The following is a 25,754-nucleotide window of genomic DNA, read 5'->3' as shown; positions in this document are numbered from 1 at the left end:
TCCTAATGATCGTTTTGAAGTTACTGTATTAAGTAAGATCACAGTACCGAGAATATTGATTTCGAACTTTGACAGAAAAACCCCCAAAAGTATGGTGTAACCTATCACACAATATATTGCGGGCACGTTGTCTATGACAACAGATATGTATCAATTTTACTTTAGAACGCTGCCTTAAAAAATATTATTATTTTCTTGTTGTGACATGTTTAGAGATGAAACAACGTAAAATACACATATATGACACTAAATATATGTTTACTTTTTTTTACAGCAGTCATAAAAACGCGTTTTTGCATATATAATTGGGCCGTTCTCTGTGAAAAAGGGGTTAAATGCATGTGCGTTAAGTGTCGTCCCAGATTACCATATGCAGTCCGCACAGGCTAATCAGGGACGATACTTTCAAATTTTATGATATTTTTCGTTTATAGAAAGTACTGTACCTTCTTGGCAAAAATCAAGTGCAGACTAGACCGCACATATATTACCGGTAAACCCCCTTTTCAAAGAGTATTGGAAAAACCGAGATAATCTGACGTCGATTTCCACTTTTCTGGATTTTTTTGGTCTTAAGAAAGTATTTCTAAACATAATTACAGTCTATGCGGAAAGTGTCGTCCCTGATTAGCCTGTACACAGACTCTGTACGCTAATGCTGTGTGCCCGGATTTTCAAGAGACCGGCTCAAATGAGTCGCGTTCTGAGAAAACAGGACATAATGCATGTGCGGTAAGTGTCGTCCCATATTAGCCTGTGCAATCCACACAGGCTAATCAGGGACGACACTTTGCGATTGTATGACATTTTTCGTTTAAATGGAGTCACGTCTTAGCAAAAATCCAATTTAGGCGGAAAGTGTCGTCCATGATTAGTCTGTGCGAGGACACTAATCTGGGAGAACACTTAACGCACATACATTATGTCCAGTTTTCTCAGAACGCGACTCAAATATAAACAGAAAACAAGTAAAATATATTATTTCATGCATAACCAAATAACCAAATCAAAGCGCTGAAGGCACTGTAGGTGTTTGCTGTTATAAAATGTCGTCCTTGATTAGCTTGTGCGCATTGCAATATGTACAGATTTCAATGGTAAACATCAGACTGGCCAATCTCCTCTTACAAGCTGTTAAACACTATAAGTCATATAAACCCTCTGCAGTGTACCAGTGGTGAACTATAAATAGGCAAATGTGCTGGTTATCTTTCCAAGCAGACGTTCATAGCATTTGTCCACTCTCTTACACTGCGGTTCATCACATGCACATGTATGTTGAGGCACTAACGACAACTACGCTAGAAGAATGGCATTTGTCGTCTGCTACAATAGGCAGTGGTTGTATTTCCATACCGTACCTAAGGCTTCTAAGCACATACTGATTTGCAAAATGCTCACACTAAAAATGCCAAGTTTTGCAAAACTATTGTTCAATCGAATCGTTAACACTCGCATTCAAACATGTTCATCATAAATGGAAGGAAAAGTTAAATAACCCAGACGTTTACCAACGAATCAATCAAGTAAACAATCAAAATTAAACTAATAAAAATAACATTTCAATACTTTATTCGCATTGTACATAATACTATACGGACCGTGCTCTGTAAATAGGTGGTTTAATGCATGTTCGTAGAGTGTCGTCCCTTATTAGCCGGTTCAGTCCGCAAAGGTTAATCAGGGATGACACTTTCCGATTTTATGATATTTTTCGTTTAAAAAAAAGTCTATTCTTGGTAAAAATGTAGCTAAGAAGGAAAGTGTCGTCCATGATTCCGCATAGGCTAATTTCGGACGACACTCTACGCATCTGCATTAAACAGATGCGTTTTCACAGAGAACGGCACACAAACGTCCTCAATAGCAATTTAGGTCAGCGTATTTTGTGGGATTTTGTTAGTTGTTTTTTTTTATCCAGAAACGAAAATTCATTAATGCCGTGAAGCCTTTAAAACCAAATTGTTTGATGTCAAACACTATGAACGTTTATTACTCTAACTTAACACGTGCAATTAATTTGATAATGCATGTAAGGCCTTTAAAAAAACTTATCTGTTCTTATGATTAATCATCTTCTTATCTTCTTATGTTAAGATTGGTGTTTAACCTGTTGTATGTATAATTATTATAGGCAGGGTTATGAAGTGTGAGTTAAGCAAAGTGTTACACCTGTTGTAGTTTCACGAAGGGTTAGGATCTGTATCAACCTGTATCGATTCAATATTATTATTCGGAAAGTTAAGTGGCTAAAAGTAGAAAAAATATTCTTATGTTTCAGGGCTTTCAATAAAATGTGTAATTATATTAAATAAAAAAACAAGACAATTTATATTGAATAAAAAATGTATATGTGACCGAACGAATTTTAATGAATTTTATCCATAGAATCTATACATACATCTAACGCTCATTTACAATGTAACCGGAACATGATAATATGTCGAGAAACTGAAATATTATTTCTATGCACTGAAAGCGCTTCGCAGGATACTAAACATAAGACCAATATGTGAAAGCTTGTATAAAATATGGCAGCAGCTATTCCTGATACCTTTGTGAAGGAAATCCATCAAGTCGTTGAGGTTCGCTATAAAACCGATTGGAAGCAGCATACAAATCAATATTTACCTATAAACTCAGGCGCTGTTGTTGATATAGTGATAGAAGAAGGAAGACTTGAAGCGATACAAGTGTGCTTCGAGAATATAGACCGGGAACGGCGAGATTTGTGGCGAGATTTGTGAGTGTTTCCAGGATATGTATCAGTTGTTTTAATTTCGATCGGCGTCGGTAAACAAAAAAGTTAATTGTGTTCTTTCCTGCATTGCTGCCTTTGTGAAAGTGGCATTAAATGGAACTTAAAATCTATGAATTTTAGAGTGTCAGAAGCCCAGAAAAGGAAATTACTGCTGGATTTTCAGGTAAATGTGTTTGTTTTTGTTTAACGGATATCAATTTTCCGAAATTGCTTGAACGTAAAGTGGACCTCGGCAGTCAACTATTGCAAATCCTGAACAGCAATTTTGATCGATCGGTCGCGTGAATGCAAAGTTTTGATTTCTAAGAAAACATGCTAATTTGACAACTGATGATAACTCAGTTACCAAACTGAGTTACACCTCTCTAAGCAGAATAAATTGTGTTACTTATTAACCCATTTATACCTAGTGGACTCTCCCATCCTTCTAAATTAGATCAATTTATTTCCAAAATTAGGGATGTCAAGTATATTTATTTCTATATTTAGCATATTTCTTACTGAAATTCCTTAAAGCAAACAGCGCAGACCCTGATGAGAAGCCGCATGATGCGGCGTTTCATCTGGGTCTACTCTGTTTGCCAATGCCTTTTTTCTAGACGCTAGGCATAAATGGGTTAATAAAAGTGAAATATGCACTACTAATACACAAGCATGTCCATTAATAATTCTTAACAGTTCTTATTGAGAAAAAAATGTTTATAATGAACAAGTTTCCAAAAAAATCATTTTAAAGTGTAAATAAACGCGCTTTGTTGAAGCATTATCACACATTTCTCGTTTATCCTATATAATATTGTTGGTGGTTAAAGTTATTATAAGCACTGTTAGTTGATGAGGCATTCTTTAGCAGGTCAAACTCTATGTACAGTCTACGTTTTTTATATGGGTTGTGATATTTTTTGTTGCATAGTTGTCAAGTAACCGTGCTATTGATGTGTGATAATTGCCATATCTATATTTGAAACCGCGGTATATTTTGAATGACTTAAAAATACAAATAGGCTCACAGTATCCTTCTCCACGGATACTTACTTTTATATAATGAGCTTTTATAGGTGCTTATTCGCATTTTTGTTTAACTTCTCAAAACATATTCAAAAACTCTTCAATAATATATTTTCGATTACCTTATAATTTTAATTTAACATATATGGATTAATTAAACTTTGAACAATGATTGGTCGCTTATTGATCCGCACGTATGACTGTAACAAAAAATATATCAACAGTCATAATTTGAAACCGCGTTTTCATTTATAACAAGAAATCTCTTTAAAATTTAAAACAACATTCAGCGTGTATCCTCAGTTTGAAAATGTTGGTTCAAACTTTACGTTTCTAAATAAATACATTGAAATTAAATATTTTATGTTTATTTTGCCCGTTATTAGTCGCTCGTCCACTGTGTTCAATTTTTGTTATGTAGTATAGCCTTTATATCTTTCTGTTGTTCTTTTAAAGAAGCCTTTTCAAGTTTTGGTAAATTGACAAAATTAAAAAAAAATGTTTAAGATTTGCAAATATTCGTTTTAGTTATGTTTGTGAGGAAACAGTAATACTGAACATTTGACATGCTATAAAATAGCCATTATATCTTTTGACGATTTAAAAACCTGAAAATTATAATGCGTTGCAACGCGAAACGATTGAATAATTCGGAGAGTTCTGTTTTTGTCTTTATATTTTGTTAAACTACGAGGATTGTGTATATAAAGTGTAAAATACGGATGTCCAAGTGGTCTAAGTGGTAGACTTTTACTCCAGGACTCCAGGAGTCTGTGGTTCGAGTCCTGTTGAGGGTTCTTTTCTCTTTTTTTCTTTTTTAATATTATTCTTGATTTTTTACTGGAGCTTTTAAGATCAAATGTTTTCATTTATCAATATAAAGCATTTAACGACACACTGCAAAACATGCCAAAATCTGTAAAAGGCCCATTTAATTCGTGTTTATGCAGTTTATATACCAATACCGCATGTTACATTTCCTATGCTTTTTATACACTATTCTAACACGGCACGTGCCAAATTTCATATAAACAAAGAAGTAAATCGTCTGTGGGTTATTCTGCAATAATTATGGGCGGAGCTTATACAATGAAAGCACGCCCTGTAAGCCTGTTACTAAACAAAACATGCCGATACATTTTCCACCAGCGTAATAATCCGGTATTTTATGAATGAAAGGCGGAGATCTGATCGACAGAACAGCCGAAAGTTATTTTTATGGGCGGAACTTCACATAAAATAGTACACAAGAAAAATAAGAATTTTTTATAAATCTTAAGTAAAAAAACTAATTAGAATCGAAATAAATCGTGTACGTTTTAGTTTGTTGTCGAATAACGCACGGCCGGAAGTTTAGATGCGTGGTTTCAAATCTCGTGCTTCGCACTGGTGATTTAATCCCTACGCATCTAAACTTTCCAGCCGTGGGTTATTCGACAACAAACTATAACGTAAACGAAATATTTCTTAAATATATGCTGGTATTTGCAAAATATAAGATATCTTTACAAACATCAATTACCAGGGTGCAGGGTCAACGGGGTTGTCAGGGGTTACACACGGACTGGAAAAAATGTAAACACACCGTTAAGAACTGTTTTTTTGCAAATATCGCAAGTTATTAACATACCTTTGCAAAAATCTTTAGTGCATGAAAGGGAGTTTTTCTTGCAGTTTGTGCCGATATCTTAAGATTAAAGTATCGATCCTTTAATAAGTCTGATATCGGTGCCAAAATTTCACGCTGCGTGCTACATAATAGTATATATGTATGCCGTATAGATCGAATTTTTGGCCAAGAACACTGGCTTATTAAATAAAGTAATTCTGATTTATTTAATATTTCCATAAGTAGCATAAAAACTGTCGTTTATGCACTAGTTGAAATTCTTAAGAAAAAATGTTTTAAACAGTTATTGGAAACAAAGCACCACTTACCGTTGGATTAACTGGGATGCACACAACGTCACGTGATCCCGCACCATGATTACATACAAGTGCACGTATATCTAAGCAACCCACTCGCGTTTGTGCATATAAATTATACTTCATCAAACCATATTATACTTTTCCTTGCATGGACTAATATGTATTCAACATATGTTTGTTCTTCACGATAAACATATATTTATGATAGTATTTCATTAACACGGAGTTTTATTTCCACGCATTCAAATCACACATGTTTATCTTATTTATATTTAATGAAAAATCTAGCCAACATACTTTTCTGTATAAAATTTAATTAAGACTTTTATTAATACAAAATGGACAAATATCGTTAGCCTAATCTGGCTTTATTGACTCTTTCTGGACATGCTGAACTTCCACTGAACTTCATGTAACGCGAAATGGAATATATTACGCTATAAGAAAGTGTTAAATTTTTGTTCTGGAACTCTGGCAAATGCAAAACTCAACACTTTTACATGTTTGTTAAAACAAAACGATATAAAACGACTTCTTGTAAATTGAGAATTGTAAGAACACAGCCGCTTAGTATACACCATCTGGCTAATATGAATGGAAACGCAGGCAATCTTTTGATTTTGAGAGTTGAGTTTAAAATAGCAGTATCCGCTTTTAATTTCTATATGATATACAATAGCTTCACATTCGGATATCATCATTATAAAATATACTACTGTATCCCATATAATTTTGATTTTGACCAATTCATTAGTAGAATTTATTTAATTCAGGTCTTTTTGCGGGAAATTTCCCCAACACTTTATTTGCTGTTGATCACGATCATTAACAGTCAAAACCTGGGTTAGACAGCAACGTCGAGAAAAATAACTGCGGTGACAAATATGTGATAGCAGTTACAAATTTATGACTTATTGGTACATCTATTTTAGCTTTTTGTGTGAATATGTTGCGTGTTTGTGAACCAAAGGTATAGCATGCAGTAGTGAATGTTTTTGTTATAACCCTTTTTGTTTTTGTAACCCATAAAGTACTTGGTTAATTTCAAATAATGATTAAAATTGGCGTCGTACTTCATATATATGTACGCGTTAACCTGAACGATATGGGGTTTGTGTACGTGAATATTTTAATAAATAAAACCTATTTCGACCGAATGTGATAGCTAAATACAAACTCAACTGTGAACAGAACATGAACACTGGTAGTTTATGGCTACTTCATTCTTCTTCCAAGAGTAAAAATACATTTTAAACATGTTGTTCCCTATACATAGTATATCTACTTGTTTGGGGTTAATGCAACATGCCGATCATTGCAGGTGAAAAATACATCAATCAATGAATATAAAATTAATTGAAATGTCAATACTGAAGATATTTTCGGGTACTACGTAATTCGGTAGATCTTCAAATTTGCTGGAGGGTGTACAGTTGTTTTTTACTAATATGGATTTATATCTACTTGTTGGCATAATTCAGGACAATGTACATTTAATGAAAGATTTTATAAATAATTCAATATTTTTGCTACTGAAAAGTGATGACATTTGTGTAGAGACGGCCTATACTCTAGTTTATATATTTTCTAATATCGACAAATTGATTAAATTAACAGATATAATTAAATATGTCTTCAATGTCAAGTTGATTATTCAGCCGAATTCCCATGAGTAGAAATGAGCCGTGTTCTGAGACAAATGCATATGCATAAAGTGTCGTCCTAGATTAACATGTGCAGTCCGCAAAGGCTCATTAGGGACGACACTGGATTGTCGTTAAGAAGAGCCACCATTTTAAACAAGACATTAAATAAAGGCGGAAAGTGTCGTCCCTGACGTTGGGACGATTGTTGACGCATCTGCATTAAGCACAGTTTTCCCATAACGCCGCTCCATTATTGTTGTTAACCCTTTGCATGCTGGGAAATTTGTCGTCTGCTAAAATGTCGTCTGCTCAATTTCTAAAATTATCATTTTCTTCGATATTTTTCAAAGAATACTATCAGAATAGCAAACAGTTTGCATCCTGATGAGACGCCACGTTCTGTGGCGTCTCATCTGGATCCAAACTGTTTGCAAAGGCCTTCAAAATTCGGTTCCCGCACTGAAAGAGTTAACATCATGCCTTTTCACCGCCTTGTTTCGTAGCAGCAATATATAATACACATACTCAAATACAAGACATAGCACACAGCATAACACACACCGCGCGAACGCCCTATAGCATTCATAAAAGGTCAAACACTAATACATTCTTACAGAAAAGCGAGAATACTCTACTGTATTATAAAACAAACGACAATGTTGCATACAATCATTGAACAGAAACACGTTTTTTGCTTGGTCCGTGATGTATAAAAACGAGATGACTTTTTCTAAATAATGCATTCAATACAGCGAACACTCGTAGCTGTTATTTTGGTACGTCCGTGTAGTATTACAAACGCCTTCACAGAAACATTGTGTTCGAATCTGAGCAGCGTCGGGCGAAAATGATGAATGTGTTAAACTCGATGTGAAACGCAGTAACAGGTTTGATGGATGTTACCATCCAGTGGCAGCCAATAATAATCTATTAACCGCGTAGTTCATGAAGACAGTATATGCGTTATTTGTGTTTTGTTGAAGATTTCATAATCTAGTTCTCAGACACGCAGATTGTCAGGGTGCAGGATCACGTGACTTTGTTGGGGTTTAAACCATTATTAAACGTTAATTGATGTAACAAACCGGCAATGTGCTGTTTTTTTCCAAATAACTATTTAAAACAATTTTTCTTAAGAATTTCAACTAGAACATAAAAGACAGAGTTTTATGCTGCTTATGGCAACTTAAAATACATCAGAAATATTTTATTTAATACTCCTGTGTTCTTATTCAAAATTCCATGTATACTGCAAGACTATCCGTCACGCATCGTGAAATTTTGTCACCGATTTTAGACGTATTCAAGGAATTTTTCTTATACCTTAAGATATCGGTCCATACTGCTTGGAAAACTGTCTTTTATGCACTAAAGATTTTTACAAATGTATTTGAATAACTGGAGATATTTGCAAAAATAAAGTACTTAACGGTGTGTTTACATTCTGTCCAGTCCGTGTGTAACCCCCTGAAAACCCCGTTAACTCTGCACCCTGAGAACACAAACCGCGCGAAAGCCTTCATTAAAAGGTAAAAAACTAATACATTTTTAACAATATGATAATACTCTAATTTAATATTAAACACAAGACAAAATTGCAGACAGTTATTTAACAGAAAAACAGTTGCGTTGTCACTGTAGAATAAACGAGATTACTTTTTACTAAATAATACATGAGTCAATACAGCCGTGTAGTATTACAAACACTTTCACAAAAACACTGTATCCGAATCTGAGCTTCACAAAAACATTGTATTCGAATCTGAGCTTCACAAAAACATTGTATTCGAATCTGAGCTTCACAAAAACATTGTATTCGAATCAGAGCTTCACATAAACATTGTATCCGAATCTTAGCTTCACAAAAACATTGTATTCGAATCTGAGCAGCGTCAGGCAAAAATGATGAATATGTAAAACTCGGTGTGAAAAGCAGTAGCAGATTTGATGGATGTTACCATTAAATGACAACCAATAATAATCTATTAAACGCGTAGTGCATGCAGACAGTATATGCGTTATTTATGTATTTGTTTAAGATCTCAGACTCTAGTACTCAGACACGCAGATTGTAGTCGTTTGAGATTTATAAAACTATTCGAAAATTGTGACAAATAATACGGGTCCTGAATCATAAATGTTGTAAGTTAGATGATATTTGTAACTGATTTACAGGTTTATAGATGTGGTCATACATTCAGTTTCCTTCCAAACGTGCTCGGGATCAATGTACCGGTTAATCATTCGCCTTGAGATGCCATTCTCGTATTTGTTCTTTTAACCCATTTATGCCTAGTGGACTCCCCCATCCTTCTTAATTGGAAAAATCAATTTCCGAAATTAGGGATTTCTAGTATATTTATTTCTATATTTAGAATATAACTTACAGAAAATCCTTTAAGCAAACAGCGCAGACCCTGATGAGACGCCGCATCATGCCGATGATAAGATGTAATCGCGTTTGTACGCTTAAAATCAAAGCGCAGATTAACACAACGATATTTCTGGGATCAAAGGATGGAAGGATTGATGGAATGACGGATGGGTGGTTTGAAGGACGATCTGATGGATGGATGGATTAATGGTTGGGAGGATGGATGGATCAAAGGATCGATGGATTGATGAATGAACGAATGAACGAATGAACGTATGGATGGATGGATGGATGGATGGATGGATGGATGGATGGATGGATGGATGGATGGATGGATGGATGGATGGATGGATGGATGGATGGATGGATGGATGGATGGATGGATGGATGGATGGATGGATGGATGGATGGATGGATGGATGGATGGATGGATGGATGGATGGATGGATGGATGGATGGATGGATGGATGGATGGATGGATGGATGGATGGATGGATGGATGGATGGATGGATGGATGGATGGATGGATGGATGGATGGATGGATGGATGGATGGATGGATGGATGGATGGATGGATGGATGGATGGATCGATCGGTCGATGGATGGATGAATGGATCGATGGATGGATGGATGGATGGATGGATGGATGGATGGATGGATGGATGGATGGATGGATGGATGGATGGATGGATGGATGGATGGATGGATGGATGGATGGATGGATGGATGGATGGATGGATGGACGAATCGATGGATGGATGGATCGATGGATGGATTGATGGATGGACGGGGGACTGACGGACGATGAAACGAACTGACGGACGCATGCACGAACGCACGGATGGATGTATGGATGGACGGACGGATTGACGGATGGATGAATTTCGGTTCAATGGAAAGAATGAAATATCATCTATCCGTTTGTATACATAATTTGTGACGTACAAACGTAATTTAAAAATGTTCCTATGCCTTTTGTTTAATGGCAATATACGCTGATCTTTCAAGTACTGGTTTAATAATCAATTAAGAATTATTGAACTATATGATGTGGCCCTTCTGTTAGTGATATGCTAGTAAATTGATCAGTGCTTCGGTTTAAATGTGACTCGTCTACGTTACTGGTATATCTATACTTCAACTTGTTCAACGAAGAAATTACACTAGCAAAATGTTTTTAAACAGACACATTAAGTACGTGTTATAGTAGTTCACTCAATAAATAAATCAAAATATTATCATGTTAACAATGTATTCAATTATATTTACAAAATTATAACCATATTTTAAATACATTATGAAAAAAGATCTTTAACAAAGTAAAAAAACGACTTTGAAAAAATAAGCGTTACATTGAGAACGCACATTTCGACGTTAGTTAAATAAAACAATGTTTATATACATATTTTTAACACGTTACTGATCAAAATTCAAATTAAATATTGCATGGGTATTGGAATCTTAAATTGAACAGGTTAATGTTACCCGGAAAAACGCCAAACACTTGCATGCTTTCGTTGACATGATACGTGTGCACAATTACTTGTTCAAAGTTCATATCCTGACACCTCGCACAATGGAGCGCAATAGTTTGATATTGTAATTTCTCACATCGTTTGTATCTAGGCTGTTAAAGCCATCGTTGTAAAAGCCCCCAATATGTTTATTGACAAGTCCGGAGTCTGATTGTTTGAGTTATTTATTGGGTCAATAAATCACTATTTCAGCATTAGAAACTGACATTAAACGAGGCTTTGAAAATGAATTCTGCTGGTATAGTCCAGAGTTTTTCATTGACCGTGGTCTAACTGGTGCAAATAGACTGAACGATGTATTTTCTTATATTAACTTCGGATTTTCTAAATGCTTTAGTGTTGCGATTGCCTTTGGGTTTTAGTAGTAGTTGAAAGGTAAGAAATATTAGTTCAGTCATTTTAGTTCAAGAAGCATTACATAGATGTCTACGTTTTAAAGGGATCTTTTCACGGTTTGGTAAATTGACAAAATTGAAAAAAGTTTTTTCAGATTCGCAAATTTTCGTTTTAGTTATGATATTTGTGATTATTACTAACATTTACCATAGTCCAATATAGCCATTATATGTATCTTTTGACGATTTGAAAACCTAAACATTATAAAGCGTTGCAACGCGAAACGATTGAATAATTTGGAGAGTTCTGTTGTTGTCGTTTAACTTTACGAAACTACGAAGATTGCTTATATAACGTATAAAATACTCAATCTGCGTATGCCCGGCGGAATAGCCGAGAGGGCTAATGCGTTTTTACTTCAGACTAATTCCAGGACTCCGGGGGTCACTGGTTCGTTTACCGGCTACTTTTTTTCTTTTATTTATTTTATTCTTGATTTTTTACTGGAGCTTTTAAGATCCAATGTTTACATTTATCAATATAAAGCATTTAAAGGAAGAATACAATCTCACACAAAACTAAAAGAACGAAATTACGCTTTTATTGGTAATTGCTAACGTATAAAATGACAGTTCAAACGCGCAAAAAGCATTTTCATCATCACCAGCATCTTTCGTCGTCCTCTTCGTCGTCGTCATCATCATCATTATCATCACCATTATTATAATTATCATCATCATCATCATCATCATCATCATCATCATCATCATCATCATCATCATCATCATCATCATCATCATCATCATCATCATCATCATCATTACCATAATCATAATCATCACATTATATACTACAAATACACTTGATCGTCTGTCATCGTCATAAACTACCTTCCAATCAGTTATTTTATGCCAGTCGATTACTCCATCTAGTACAGACCAGTGTGTCGATCTGAAATTAAGATATTTTGATTGTTCTCTTTCAAACTGAAATGATACGACCATTTTTATGTAACTTACTTTAAAAGAGATTAATGAGTATTTTTTAATATACTGTAAAAATCTATTTCGTATCATTTAATGTTACTGGTATCCTTTGAGTGTAATTATTTAATGGATTGCATGTCTGAAATAGCGTGATGAATGACACGGCCGTCTCCCTCGGGATCATTAATATTGCTTAAGTATTGATCGTAGAGTTCCTGAAATATACCAACACAGATCAGTGATGTACGTACGTAAGTTATTCTTGGAATTCGTAAATGTCATTAACGAATAATAATGGCTTTGAAATATCAAAAATAGTGCCTATATCTGTCATGATTTTGTATCCGACTAAGCGGTGCATGCGTACTCATTTTGTTACTATATTTATTTCTTGGTATACGTTAGACACGGAAAAGCTGGACAAAATGCGTGTGCTTACAAAGAAGTTTCAGAATACACTGTGCAGTCTGCACAGGCTATACAGGGAAGATTCTTTCCGCCTAAATAAGATTTTCTGTACGCAGAAACTCCCCTTAAAATCGGAAAGTCTCGTCCCTAGTAAGTCTGTATGAACTGCACGGGCTACTCTGGAGCGACACTTTACGCCGGATCAAGCTGTGTATAATATGAGCCTTGTTCTGAGAAAACTGGGCAAAATGCATGTGCGTCAAGTGTCATTCCAGATAAGCATGTGCAGTCCGCACAGGCTTATCAGGGACGACACTTTCTGCCTAAACTGTATTTTCGGTAAGGAGGGACTTCCTTGAAACTAAAAATACAATAAAAGCGGAAAGTGTCATCCCTGATTAGCTTGTGCGGACTGCACAGGCTAATCAGGGACGACACTTTACGCACATGCATTAAGACCAGTTTTCTTCAGAACGAGGCCCATATAATACTGTCCAAACGCATCAGTAGCACGTGGTTACACTTCTAGCCCCGATGTATGTTCCTTGATATTCTAACCCAAGAAATACAGAGGCGTAGATAATATATACAAGTTTTTTTGACGAACTTGCTACTTAGCGATTTTTTTTCATCGACGCGTATACGTGTAAATTAAGCCTGTAAAATAATCATTGTAATAGAAGCTCACACGAGCACAGCGTTCTAATAATTAGCCTCTGTGATCGCCTTTTGTCCGTCTCTCGTCCTGCGTCAATATTTGTGTCAAGAACACCCTAGAAGCGGCGTAGTTTGCATATCATTCTTGGTACTCGGCAAGAACATTTACCCTTATTATGTCACGTCCGAGTTCGAAAATGCGGGCGCTCAAAAATCACGAAACTTTTTCAGAACATTTGTCCAAACGATATCTCGGCCGAGTTTTAATCTAGGTCACATGCTATTAAAATCTACGTAACTATGTAACATAAAAAAAATGTTTAAGAACAGTTTAGAGGGTACAATTTTTACCCAATCATCATGAAACTTTGTCTGTATATTTGTTCGTATGATATCTAGGCTGAGTTCTATTATCGTTCTTGGAACATCATTAAAGGTGGCGGAAACAGTTCCGTTCTTCGGGTCTCTGATGGGCGAAATTTGATCTGAATATTGACATATATAAAACGACACTGACAGCTCTGTTAATCACTGTTTGCTTTATCTATGCGTGTTTCATCAATGATTACTTTGTTGTAAAACACTTTGACACAGGAGATTGCTATCTTTGGTAAATAACTTTATGCGTGAGCAATGAGATTGTCCTCTCTAGAACCTCATCAAATGAGTCGCGTTCTGAGAAAACTGGGCATAATACATGTGCGTTAAATGTCCTTCCAGATTAGATTGTGCAGTCCGCACAGGCGAATCAGGGATGACACTTTCCGCCTTAACTGGATTTTCGTGTAGCAGAGACTTCTTTTAAACGACAAATACCATAAAAGCGGAAATGTCGTCATTGGTTCGCCTGTGCGGAATGCACAGGCTAATCTGGGATGACATTTTACGCACATGCGTTATGCCCAGTTTTCTCAGAACGCGACTCAACTATACCGATTGATATAGTGTATTTTTTCTGCAAGAGTTTTAGTGTTTTTTAAATAGCTTTAAATGATGCTATTCCGTGAGTGCTTGAATGAGATGCTGTGTTGAAATGTATAGCATCAAGCACGTTTACATAAATTTATTTCAATTATATTTGAAGATAAAAAAACTACATGATTTTTACTTATCGTGAAAATTCACTATTTTTTAAGCATTTTATTTCAAATAGAATATCTGGTCATTAATTGCAACGCATTTTATTCATTTGAGCATACGGAATTATTCACCATGAGAATGGATTAGTTTTGATTTCTATTGTTATTTAAAAAGATGGGAAAAAATCAAGGGATTGAGAATAATATGGTTGGGAGGGTCTGTCCTTGTGATCTTTGTTATGCAATCTCCACGTTTGGTGTGAAATGTATTGCTTCATATTTTTCTACTGACCTAAACATCAAAAGAAATGCTAAGATAAGTAATTGATCAGGTCTGGTTTATTTGACTAATTAATTGTTTCAGTATAGGTTTTCAAAACACACTGCTTACGTCACTTTCTATGCTTTTGGGATTTCCAGACGACCAGATGCAAACACCAATGACGATCAAATAGTTAAAACGAATGTGATTTTGTCATTTCAATAACAAAGTACTAGTTCACGCCTATATATACTACTGTTTCCATACTGATGCAACATAAATGTACGATTAAGCAAATTAAGCCGTGCTTTGAGAAAAGGGGGTTTAATGAATGTGCGTGAAGTGTCCCAGTTTAGCCTGTGCAGTCCCTATAGGCATATCAGGGACGACACTTTCCGCTTTTATTATATTTCCTGTTTAAAGAAAGTTTCTTCTTAGCACAAATTAAGTTTAGACGGAAAGTATCGTCCCTGATTAGCCTGTGCGGACTGCACAGGCTAATCAGGGACGACACTTTACGCACATGTATCAAACCCCCTTTTCAAAGAGCATGGTTCAAATGTATGTGAAGCGTTTGCTTTCCTGAAGTGATTTGACTTCATTTTTTTTACTGTAGATTGTAAAATTAAGCAAATCAATAATTTATGTGTATTCAATAAATAATATTACAGTACAAACTCATTATTCATGATAGACTTTGGCAGATTGCTATGACATTTATTGGTGTTTTAAACTTTCCGATAACGCATGCTGAAGAGAGAGGGAACAAATTAGGGCTGCATCGCGTGTTGGGATAAGTATAGGGAAAGCGTGACTTAAAAATATATTTATACCAAAGAAACAGCAATTATAAAAAGGTTTGAATATTTATAGGTTATTAGACGTTTCACTGTACAATACGAAGATATATTTTGACGAGCACACAGGTTGACGTCATATTGGACGAGCCGTTATATATATATATATATATATAGTATATATATATATATATATATATATATATATATATATATATATATATATATATATATATATACGCATATATATTTGCTGCAATAACGATAAAATGTCTTTCAGATTGACCTAGCCTAGACGACCTACAAGCCTCGGAACCTCTTACAGCTCTTTTGATAAACAATACATTACACATTGAAGTGTAAAACGCCCGTGCTCTTAATGCTGGCATCATCCATCAATATGGTATATGTTGAAGTGATTCTTCAAACATTAAGCGGCTCAAACCACTTACAATATTGAACATGTTGGAAAAAACTTTATTGGAATGTGGAACCTTCTACGAAACACTTTATGTTGTGAATGTCGAGACGGAAGTGAGTGTTACCAAAGTGTTCCATGTTGAAACATGTCCGGTATCGAGCGGACGAGTCCAGAGAGAGACGCCGATAAAAACGTTGATCCTTCACTGACGTCATTCACTGGCGTTGTTGACGTCGCGGAACCGCTTAGACGTTCTATTCTTAGCTACAACGACAAGTACTTATTTCCGAAGGTATGTGATATGCGCACACCTTGTACTAGAGGATAATTATATAGACATTATAGTACATATGTACACATTGATCACTTAAAGAGAACTTGTTTACGGTTTGGTAATATGGCTTTTTTTAACAAGTCATAGATTCAAAAATAATAAATGGATTATATAAACACAAGCTCCTGACTTAGAACAATTTTTATAATTCGATTTTGGTTTATTGATAATCAACGATCGAAATCCAGAAAATAATACATCGTTTGTAACGCTTTGTGTCAATGATTCAGCTAGTGTATAACACATATAGCGTTTATAATAACGAAAATTCGAAAGCCTTTCTGGTTTAGTGGTGAAAATACTAAAAATATCACACTTCTGTTAGTGAATTCCTTGAAAGACATCTTTTATTAAAAGACGATATGTAAACAAGCAGTGACTATAAATGAATTATTAATGGATATTAAAATTGTGTTTTCTTGTCGCAAAATACTTAACGCAATTATTATCGTTTTCTGTGAAATATGTAAAACATTTTTATATAAAACCAATAAGAAAGTATCGGTCTTTAATCACCAAATTTACTACAGCCTACGTGAATACACCGGTAAGTCAAGGGAAATGACCAAAGTGACCGTTGTAGACAGGTGACCATTGTTCTCAGTGTCCACTTTTTAGATGCTTGGTCAGTTAGTAGTTTTGCTAGGTCGTTATCCCACGTAGTTGTCTTACACACAGTTCCATATAAACAAAGGCTTATTGCAGATACACAAGTACATTTATATGAACAATAACACGAATAGCTAGTCCTCTGTGAATCCAATTATTCCTGTAAGGAATGTGATAGGATTATATTAGTACCTAGAGGTTTGTAAAATATAATATCGCTGAGTAATAAAATTGTAACTTTACACGTGATCGTATACATATAGTGTTATTTTTCCTCAGTCGGTTGCATTGATGGCATTCATTCGCCGTGCTATACTGGAAATAGCAAAATAAAATTAGTTAAAATCATTAATATTAAAATCTACAAATGATGGAAGTAACATGAACTACTAGTACTATGAATCTATATGTCAACGCACGTAACACCCGATTTTGATAAAACTTGCTTGATATTAAAAGCTGAATGATGAGAAATACCAGAAGACATGTATTTGCCAATAAGTGTACATGTACTACTATTTCTTCATCACTTTATCAGCATATGTTGTATTACTCTTATAAGGATAACTTCGGGTTTAAACGATGTGTGCACTGTTCGTGCCCAGCCAGTGTGCTAGCGTTTCCGGTTGAGCGAAAAGGTGGTTATTCAAAACAACATTTGCTTTCTGAAATAAACGTGTTTTTAACTGTATAAAGAAAAAAAATTAAACGTTATTCGATCATATTTAATAATAACAATTTGTTGTTGTCACCGTAAATGACGTTTACATTTATGCAGCTAACCGTTACATTTGCAGAACACGATGAACGCATTGTTGACCTCTCGGTTGTGAAGAATAGGTATAAGTAGCGCACCCCAAATGGGCACATATCCAAATATAATTTAATTAATTATTTTCCTAATCAGCATCATTTCACTAAACTACATGCAAATTTGTAGGTAGGCTTTCCATGCTTTTTAAAAAACATATACCGATTTTTTCAAAACCACCCTCACGCTCGGCTTTTGTCCAGTTTATTTTCACCCCTGGGGTATATAAAAGTTCCATAATTCATTCAAATTTCCAAATATGGGCATGCAGTTGGTGTGTACAGATGCAGTAAAGGTGTTTTAAATTTAAACAAGATGAAATAAGTATTCTTTTACAGATATTTATTTTTTACAAATGTTTATCTATTGGAATAGCGCCATGAAATGTAAGAGGTTTCAGCCAAGTAAAAATTGGGTTTGTTAAAAACAAAGTGTCATAAAATTCAAAATAGTATCATTTAAGTTATATTTTAAACTAATTTTTTATAGAAACACTATGTACAGCAAAAAACACCAAGAAATAGACAGATTTACCCTTTACTTTTTGAAATAAAAATAAAAATGCAACATGCATCATTCGTATTTTCAGCAGTAAATTACCCTTTTAGACATAACGTTGTTTTAATTTTAAAAATTGAAGGATGTGCATACAATTTTCAACATATTTAACAATAAACATAGCTTATATGCTATATTAAATCAAATTACGTTAGAAAAGAAATAAAACGCGTCGCAAAAAGTATGCGATGTCGGCAGGATTCGAACCTGCGCGGGAAGATCCCAAAAAGATTTCTAGTCCATCGTCTTAACCATTCGGCCACGACAACATCACTTCAATGCAATCTTAAATTAGATATCTATTAGTTTACAGGTAAAAAGGCTCGTCGATCTTTTAAGAAATCGCAAAATCGTATTTTTCAGATGATAATTGGATCAAAGTCAATATTTATAGTGAAAATAATGTATTCTAAATGAATTAGGTAAACACATATCAAAATTCGAAGTTTGAAAAAAATAAAATGCATCTCTCGGAAATAACCGATCATTGAAGATCGGCAATGATCGTAAAATAAATCGCGGGAAATCATTAGAGGTGCGCTACCTTAATGTTGAAATACCGCGTAATGAGCAGTAGAAAAGTCTTCAAAATGTGATCCTGATAATGGACAACCCGACACACTGTCGGTAAATGTCGAACTAATCAAATGCAATCCACTGAGTGCCACAGTCGAATGTCAACATTTAGGAAATCACTAGAGTTAACGGTTTATATTGGATCGATCATTTCCTCCAAATGCTGGAAATAAGTGTGTATATTGCCAGGGTGCAGGATACTTGACTTTGTGGGGTTTCCAATTAAACGTAAATGGATCTAAACACACCGGTAAGTGGTGCTTTTTTCAAATAAGTTTTTAAAACATTTTTTCTTAAGAATTTCAATTAGTGCATAAAAGACAAATTTTATGCTGCTTGTGGCAATGTGAAATACATCAGAATTAATTTATTTAATACGTCTGTGTTTTTGTTTAAACCACAGGTATTAGATATGTCATAACATAACAGTTTTCATCATTCTGACCACACACAAAAAAAATCATTATATATATATATATATATATATATATATATATATATATATATATATATATATATATATATATATATATATATATATATATATATATATATATATATATATATACATGGTAGGTATCTCTTGACACAGGAAAATAACCTACATCAACATGTTTAAGCCATTAATTACCTAAATGGCGGTCGAATTTCATAAACTATATACGATTTTGTTGGGAAAGGTTGCCTCGTGACCTCGTGACGAAAAATGACCAAACACGGCTACGTGCCAACACTAACTACAAGAAAACACTTCTCGAACTCGTAGACATGCTAGGTCGGCTCTCGTCTGACCGAACGTTCAGTGCCGATTTTACACGACTAAAACTATTGAAATACCCCAGCTACCGATCATAAAACGCATTAATACAATAAACAAATACGAGTTTTTCAACTTACAACACAGATTTGTCCTTTTGTTTGCGTTTTACCGTCGAAATCGTTGTAAATCGGGAACTGTTTATCGGCAATTTCGAGCTCGGAGCTCCATGTCGATCAGACGCTTACAAGGTTAATATTGTTCTCGGTTTCATGTATTTGGTAACTCTGAGGCGCGGAACCAATCAATGGATAAATGGCGAAAGATGAAGGACGTTTTGCAAGCGCCTGCCATGACCCGGATCATCGTACACGATTGAAATGAACATTCAAACATAACGATTATATAAGTGTTTGGTGTGAACAAAAAGACAAATCGGTGTTGTTAGTTGATGAACTCGTATTTGTTTATGATTTTGTTCGGTAGCTGGCGTATTTCGATAGTTTTACTCTTGTAAAATCGGCACTTAACGTTCGGTCAGACGAGAGCCGACCTAGCATTTCTACGAGTTCGAGAAGTGTTTTCTTGTAGTTTATGTTGTCAAGTAGCCATTTTTCATCATTTTTCGTCACGAGGCAACCTTTCCCAAAAAAATAGTTTATGAAAATCGACCGCCGTTTAGGCAATGAATGGCTTAACTATATTGATGTAGGTGATTTTCCTGTGCCAAGAGATACCTACCTTGTATATATTATATATATTTTTTTTCAAAATGATGAAAAATGTTGTTTTATGACATATCGTTAGTGTAAAAATGACTTGGCCACGCGTCCAATACCTGTGGTTCAAACATTGCCTTGTGTTCTGCACGGTTATGCTTCACGCAACGTGAAATGTTGTCACCGATTTCAAGAAAAAATTAATGTAATGCACTTAAGATTTTTGCAAATGAATTTCAAAACCTTGAGATAGTAGTGTAGAAATTGCGCGGCTGGCCCACTGTCGTTTCCCTTTCGATTCCCTATTCGTTTCCCTTTCGTTTCCCTTCCGTAAAGAAATATACTAAAGCAGATTTCCTTCACGTCAACATGATGGAACCACAATTTTATAAATGTATGGTCTTTCCTTAAACATAAATTTAAAACAAGTATTACAACTTTCGAATAACACCTTAACCATGAAAATTCTATTTTCTTATTTTCGTTAAGGCCTATGCAATATATTCTCCTTTTATATGTTTAATTTCAAAGTCTTGGTAAACAATGTCGTTTGGTTTGATCATTCCGAGTTAGAATGCCGTGGCAATCTTGAAAAGATATTATTTATTCCAGTTCCACAGAAAATTGTCAAGCTTTCCCTTAGATATTCGCCTATCGACTTTCGACCTTGAAGAAACGTGTTTAAACCCTCCCACCCTCCATTAGCTTCAACCCACGGAGTAACATTCTACTTAAGCCATAATTCCGTAAACTATGAAAACTCTGGGTCGTAGTTAGATTTTTTAACCATCTGCTGTTGAAAGGTATACAGAGTTAAGATTCTCCCCCAGTTAAGATCTGGTAGCATCTCATTCGCTATTAGTACAAATACTGTTTTGCATACCGGAACGGTATTAACCACATCAAAGATAGCCTTGCTGTACTTGTTATTCTGTAACTCTTAACGAACATTTTTGTAAATATGTATTCATGGTATGTTTTGTATATCCTATTTTTTATTATTTAACCATTTCCAAATTACATTTTGTTTTTGACGATTAGAACAGAACACACCCATAAGAATCAAAATGTTGGTGTAAAACTCCAACCCAGGATTTTAAATAAATGTGAGCAAACCTTGTCGTAAAACTTTTTCTTCTCAATGATTTTCAAAACCACGAAATCCTCCAATTTACACATATGGTTTCGGTTGCGGAGTAGTTGAAATAGGATATACTGAACACTTATAAAGTTCTTACGTTTAAGTTCCATTGGTTTATCCTTCCCATTTATGGAGTCGTATAAGGACGAAAGCTCCTTAAAATCTTTGATTATTTTGTCATCTAAATACTCAATATCGTCTATATGTTTTCCAACCAAAACGTAATAAATATAGTTTGCATTTTCGTAGTGGTTGGCATAGCTGTTTTAAAAACATTATACTGGTATTCTTGGTTATTCTTGAGTACTTAATGTGTGCGTTATCGGAGTCATTAAGCAGACGAAACGTCTGAAACTTTTGATGTAGCTTATCAAACACCTTCTTTGGAATCTTGCAGTTTTGCTTACCCTGGTACTGCTTTATGCACTCGTGAAAGTGTACTTTACGCGAGTACGCAACCTTCGTAACAATTTTAACTCGATCGTAGTCTTTGTGCACCGCCAGGCTTGTTTCAAGAACGTCGTGTTGCGTTGGTCATATTAGACAAAACTTTTTACTGCTCTCGTCCATTTCAAATTGTCTCGGGTCGTTATTTTGACAGACGTCGCACACCGTCTTTTGCACCGAGAGAGGTTTTTGTATCTTAATGTTCCATTTGTTATCCTCCACCAACCCGGACGAAATGGCCACGTACTATTGATACAGCGTGTTTTTCTTCTCTTCAATGTTAGCATTTAGCGGGTTGTTCAGAATCGTCATATACTCTTGCACCAGTTCCGTGGTTTTAACGATGAACGCGTTTTTAATGAGCACGCGGCGCTCTAGCTCTTCTTTCGTATCCTGTAAATAACGCACTGTCTCCTCCGTAAATAACGGAGAGGAAAGTAAATCGGTCACGGTTTGCAAGGTGGTCTTTGTCTCCTGTTCTTCCTGTGAAAAGCGGGAAAGAATTTAGTTGTGTAATGAAATAATATTCATATTTACGTCAGACATTGTTTTCATATATAATATATATATTTTATATCATAAAGATCACTTGACAGGATAGATTGCACGATACGAGGGGTTAGGAAGTTTTATATTACAAAAAAAATTGAATTGACTTAAGTATTTTTTTACTATGTATAAAATGGAAACACACCGGTACAAGAGTTGATTCAACGGCGTATTCAGCAAATTGAAAATCTACCACCACAAGATGAGCATGTAAATACAAGATTTTTACAAGATTTAAAATTTGCACAAAAACATTTAAAAGAATACAATTCAAAAGTCGTTAACCTGTTAAAAACAGTTTTATGTATGATCATCGTATTTTGGATTTAGTAGATTATAAAACGGATTAAGGTTAATTTCCAAACCCAAACTGGGTTTTAAAATTACTATAACAAGTCTATGAGGCTTTTATTGTCAACCCATTCATTAAACGATTCGGGATAACCAAGCCACTTGACTAACAACTTGTTTCCGCGTTTTCGAATAACTTTTTCAATTCTATATACTTCTTGACTTGTCTTTTGTAGTTCTTGTTCATAAAACGTTTCCTGTATTTCCTCTCCATTATTATCAGTGATTTTATACGTTGGTGGATCCGTATATTGAACTTGTGATACTGTAAACACTTCCTCAGTCCATCTAGGCGTATATCCTTTTTCAAATATTCACTTTTTCTTAGTGATTCTCACCTTATCGCCGACTTCAAATATTGGCTTACCGTACTTTTGAGGGAGTTTGGAGTACAAATTGAACCAAACTGCGCTTTCGGTTTTTTATGACGAGCATCAACAGGTGTCAGTTTGATTGATGAATGCTTTGTGTTGTTATAATCATTTACCATTTCATCTAAGACATCGATTTATTTTCTGGTAGAGTTGGCTGAAAAATATTTGATCATCTTTTCCTTCATTGTTCTGTTCCACCGCTCTACCACGAAACTTTTCTCTTCGTTTTCTGTGGAATACAACTCGACTCCCAACGCCATTACATTTTTAGTGTAGAACTCTTTTCCTTTATCAACCCACAACTTTTTGTTACCTCAACTCCGGTTTTACTCTTTAATGGAACATTCCATCCATATTTTGAAAATACATCTATAACTGTTAGCAAGTATTTTACACTATTACATGCAAAAGCTTGCATGTCTACTAAATCAGCAGCCCATATTTTATCAACGCCATGGGCAACGACTATTTTTTTTTCTAAAACGTTTTACAACGCGTCTATGCAGTTCGTCTGCGAGCTGATCAGTCCATTTTAGTTCTTTAGCCACGACTTTATTTTCCCCTTATAACCTAACCCACACTTTGCCTTGGTAGATATTATTGGCTTTATTATACTACGCTCAATTCTTTCACGGATCGTTGGGTCTTTAATAACATCCATTTGTTCAAGCATAATTTTATCAGCTGCGTTTCTACTTGCTTTATCTGGAAAGTGTTGGTAAGCTAAATCATGATGGTAGGCAGCATTATCAACTCGATTAACTGATTAACTCCAGTCTTTATAAGCACCAGTTCAAGTTAATCGTTCGTTTAAATTATTTCCAGGTCCTGCAAAGTTCATTCCTGGAATATGCATTTCACCGGGAAATTAAGCCCACGGGAGCTTTACTTTACTAGTTATCGAATTTAACGACTAAACCAAGTCTCCTCCAGTTTTAGTATGCATTTTTACAAACTGTGTTTTAACACAACCGCAAACGGCGCACTTTCCGCGAAGCATTGGTTTATTGTTTTTACTTACAACATTTTGCACATCAACTGTTTCAGTTTTGCTTTTGCACTTTACGCAATACATTTTTAAATGAAAAAATACTTTATATTTAAAATGGAAGTTACATATCTTTCGTGGAATGATGATATTTCAAAAAGATGCAACAGTAGACTTTTACCGAGATCAATACGAGGTCTTATTATTGGTAATACTGATATGTCAAAAGAAGAATTGAGAGATTTTTGTAAAGTAGCCTGGGACCGTCCTCATGGATTTGCTGTTATAGATCTTACTAGTAAAAGAAAGGGAAAGTTTAGATCAGGATTTGACTACTTTTACATACCTCACTAATTGAAAAAAAAACTTTTTTCTAAATAAAAATGGAAACAAGAGTGCTTGAGGACATGTTATCAGAATTAAAACAAATTAGGAATAATACATTGTCCGAAGAATTCTTTTCACATTATATAGAAAGGAAATAGCTCTCGAATTTGTACTTCATTAAGTCCAACAATTCAACTAGATGTAGACAAAAAGTACGAAATGGCCTTAGTTAATTTTGAGACCTATTATTCATTTCCAAATATAGACTCTTTAAATAATAATTTTCGCTATTGTCCTGACGGAGAAAAATGGTTTGATATAAATATTCCCGAAGGTTCATACGAAGTTGATGATATTAACGATTACGTCCAACGAATAATGAGGGAAAACGGGCATTACAACTCTGTCTCGGACGAGTACGCTGTAACGCTAGAGTCAAACGACAGCACACTTAAAACAGTACTAAATATAGCACAAAATTATAAAATAGACCTGACACCTGCAAACTCTATCAGAACGGTATTGGGGTTTAATGCAGAAGTATACGCATCAGGATATCACGAGTCAGAAAATATTGTAAATATATTAAGTATTAGTAGCTTGAGAGTAACTTGTGATTTAATTAACTCATCATATGTTAACAATTCGACTGACAACGTTAGATATAGTTTTTTTTCCATCAGTCGGACCCGGGTATACAATTATGGAAACACAAGTTAATTTGGTTAATTTACCTGTTAATTTATCTACAATTTCGTCAATTGAGACACAACTCACTGATCAAAACGGGAAACTTGTAAATTTGCGTGGTGAAGATCTTTCGATAAGATTTCATATAAGAGAAAAGTAAAAATATATTAAGTCCTATATAAAATGAGTCGTTACGAGAATGTAAAAGTAAATATTAGCGAAGGTCAGAGGGAAAAAATTTACAAAGCTATTCAAGCTGGAGAGGCAGTGGCTATCCGTTTATCACATAAGGATATAATCGGAGAAGATGTGTTAGCCCTCAC

General features: G+C 34.9%; 1 protein-coding gene across 1 annotated transcript in view; it reads left to right on the top strand.

Annotated features, from left to right (window-relative positions):
• The first annotated feature begins 2,196 nt into the window (after positions 1-2,196).
• LOC127878995 (uncharacterized) overlaps positions 2,197-25,754 on the top strand; it is a 52,767-nt gene continuing 29,209 nt past the window's right edge. Inside the window, exons 1-2 of the mRNA XM_052425575.1 lie at positions 2,197-2,924; positions 16,060-16,492. Of these exons, the coding sequence (XP_052281535.1) occupies positions 16,346-16,492 (147 nt within the window). The 5' untranslated portion in view covers positions 2,197-2,924; positions 16,060-16,345. The remainder of the gene's footprint in view (positions 2,925-16,059; positions 16,493-25,754) is intronic.

Source organism: Dreissena polymorpha, chromosome 4 (assembly GCF_020536995.1).
Source record: "Dreissena polymorpha isolate Duluth1 chromosome 4, UMN_Dpol_1.0, whole genome shotgun sequence".
NCBI classification, from domain to species: domain Eukaryota; kingdom Metazoa; phylum Mollusca; class Bivalvia; order Myida; family Dreissenidae; genus Dreissena; species Dreissena polymorpha.
This window is presented reverse-complemented; position numbering and strand designations above follow the sequence as displayed.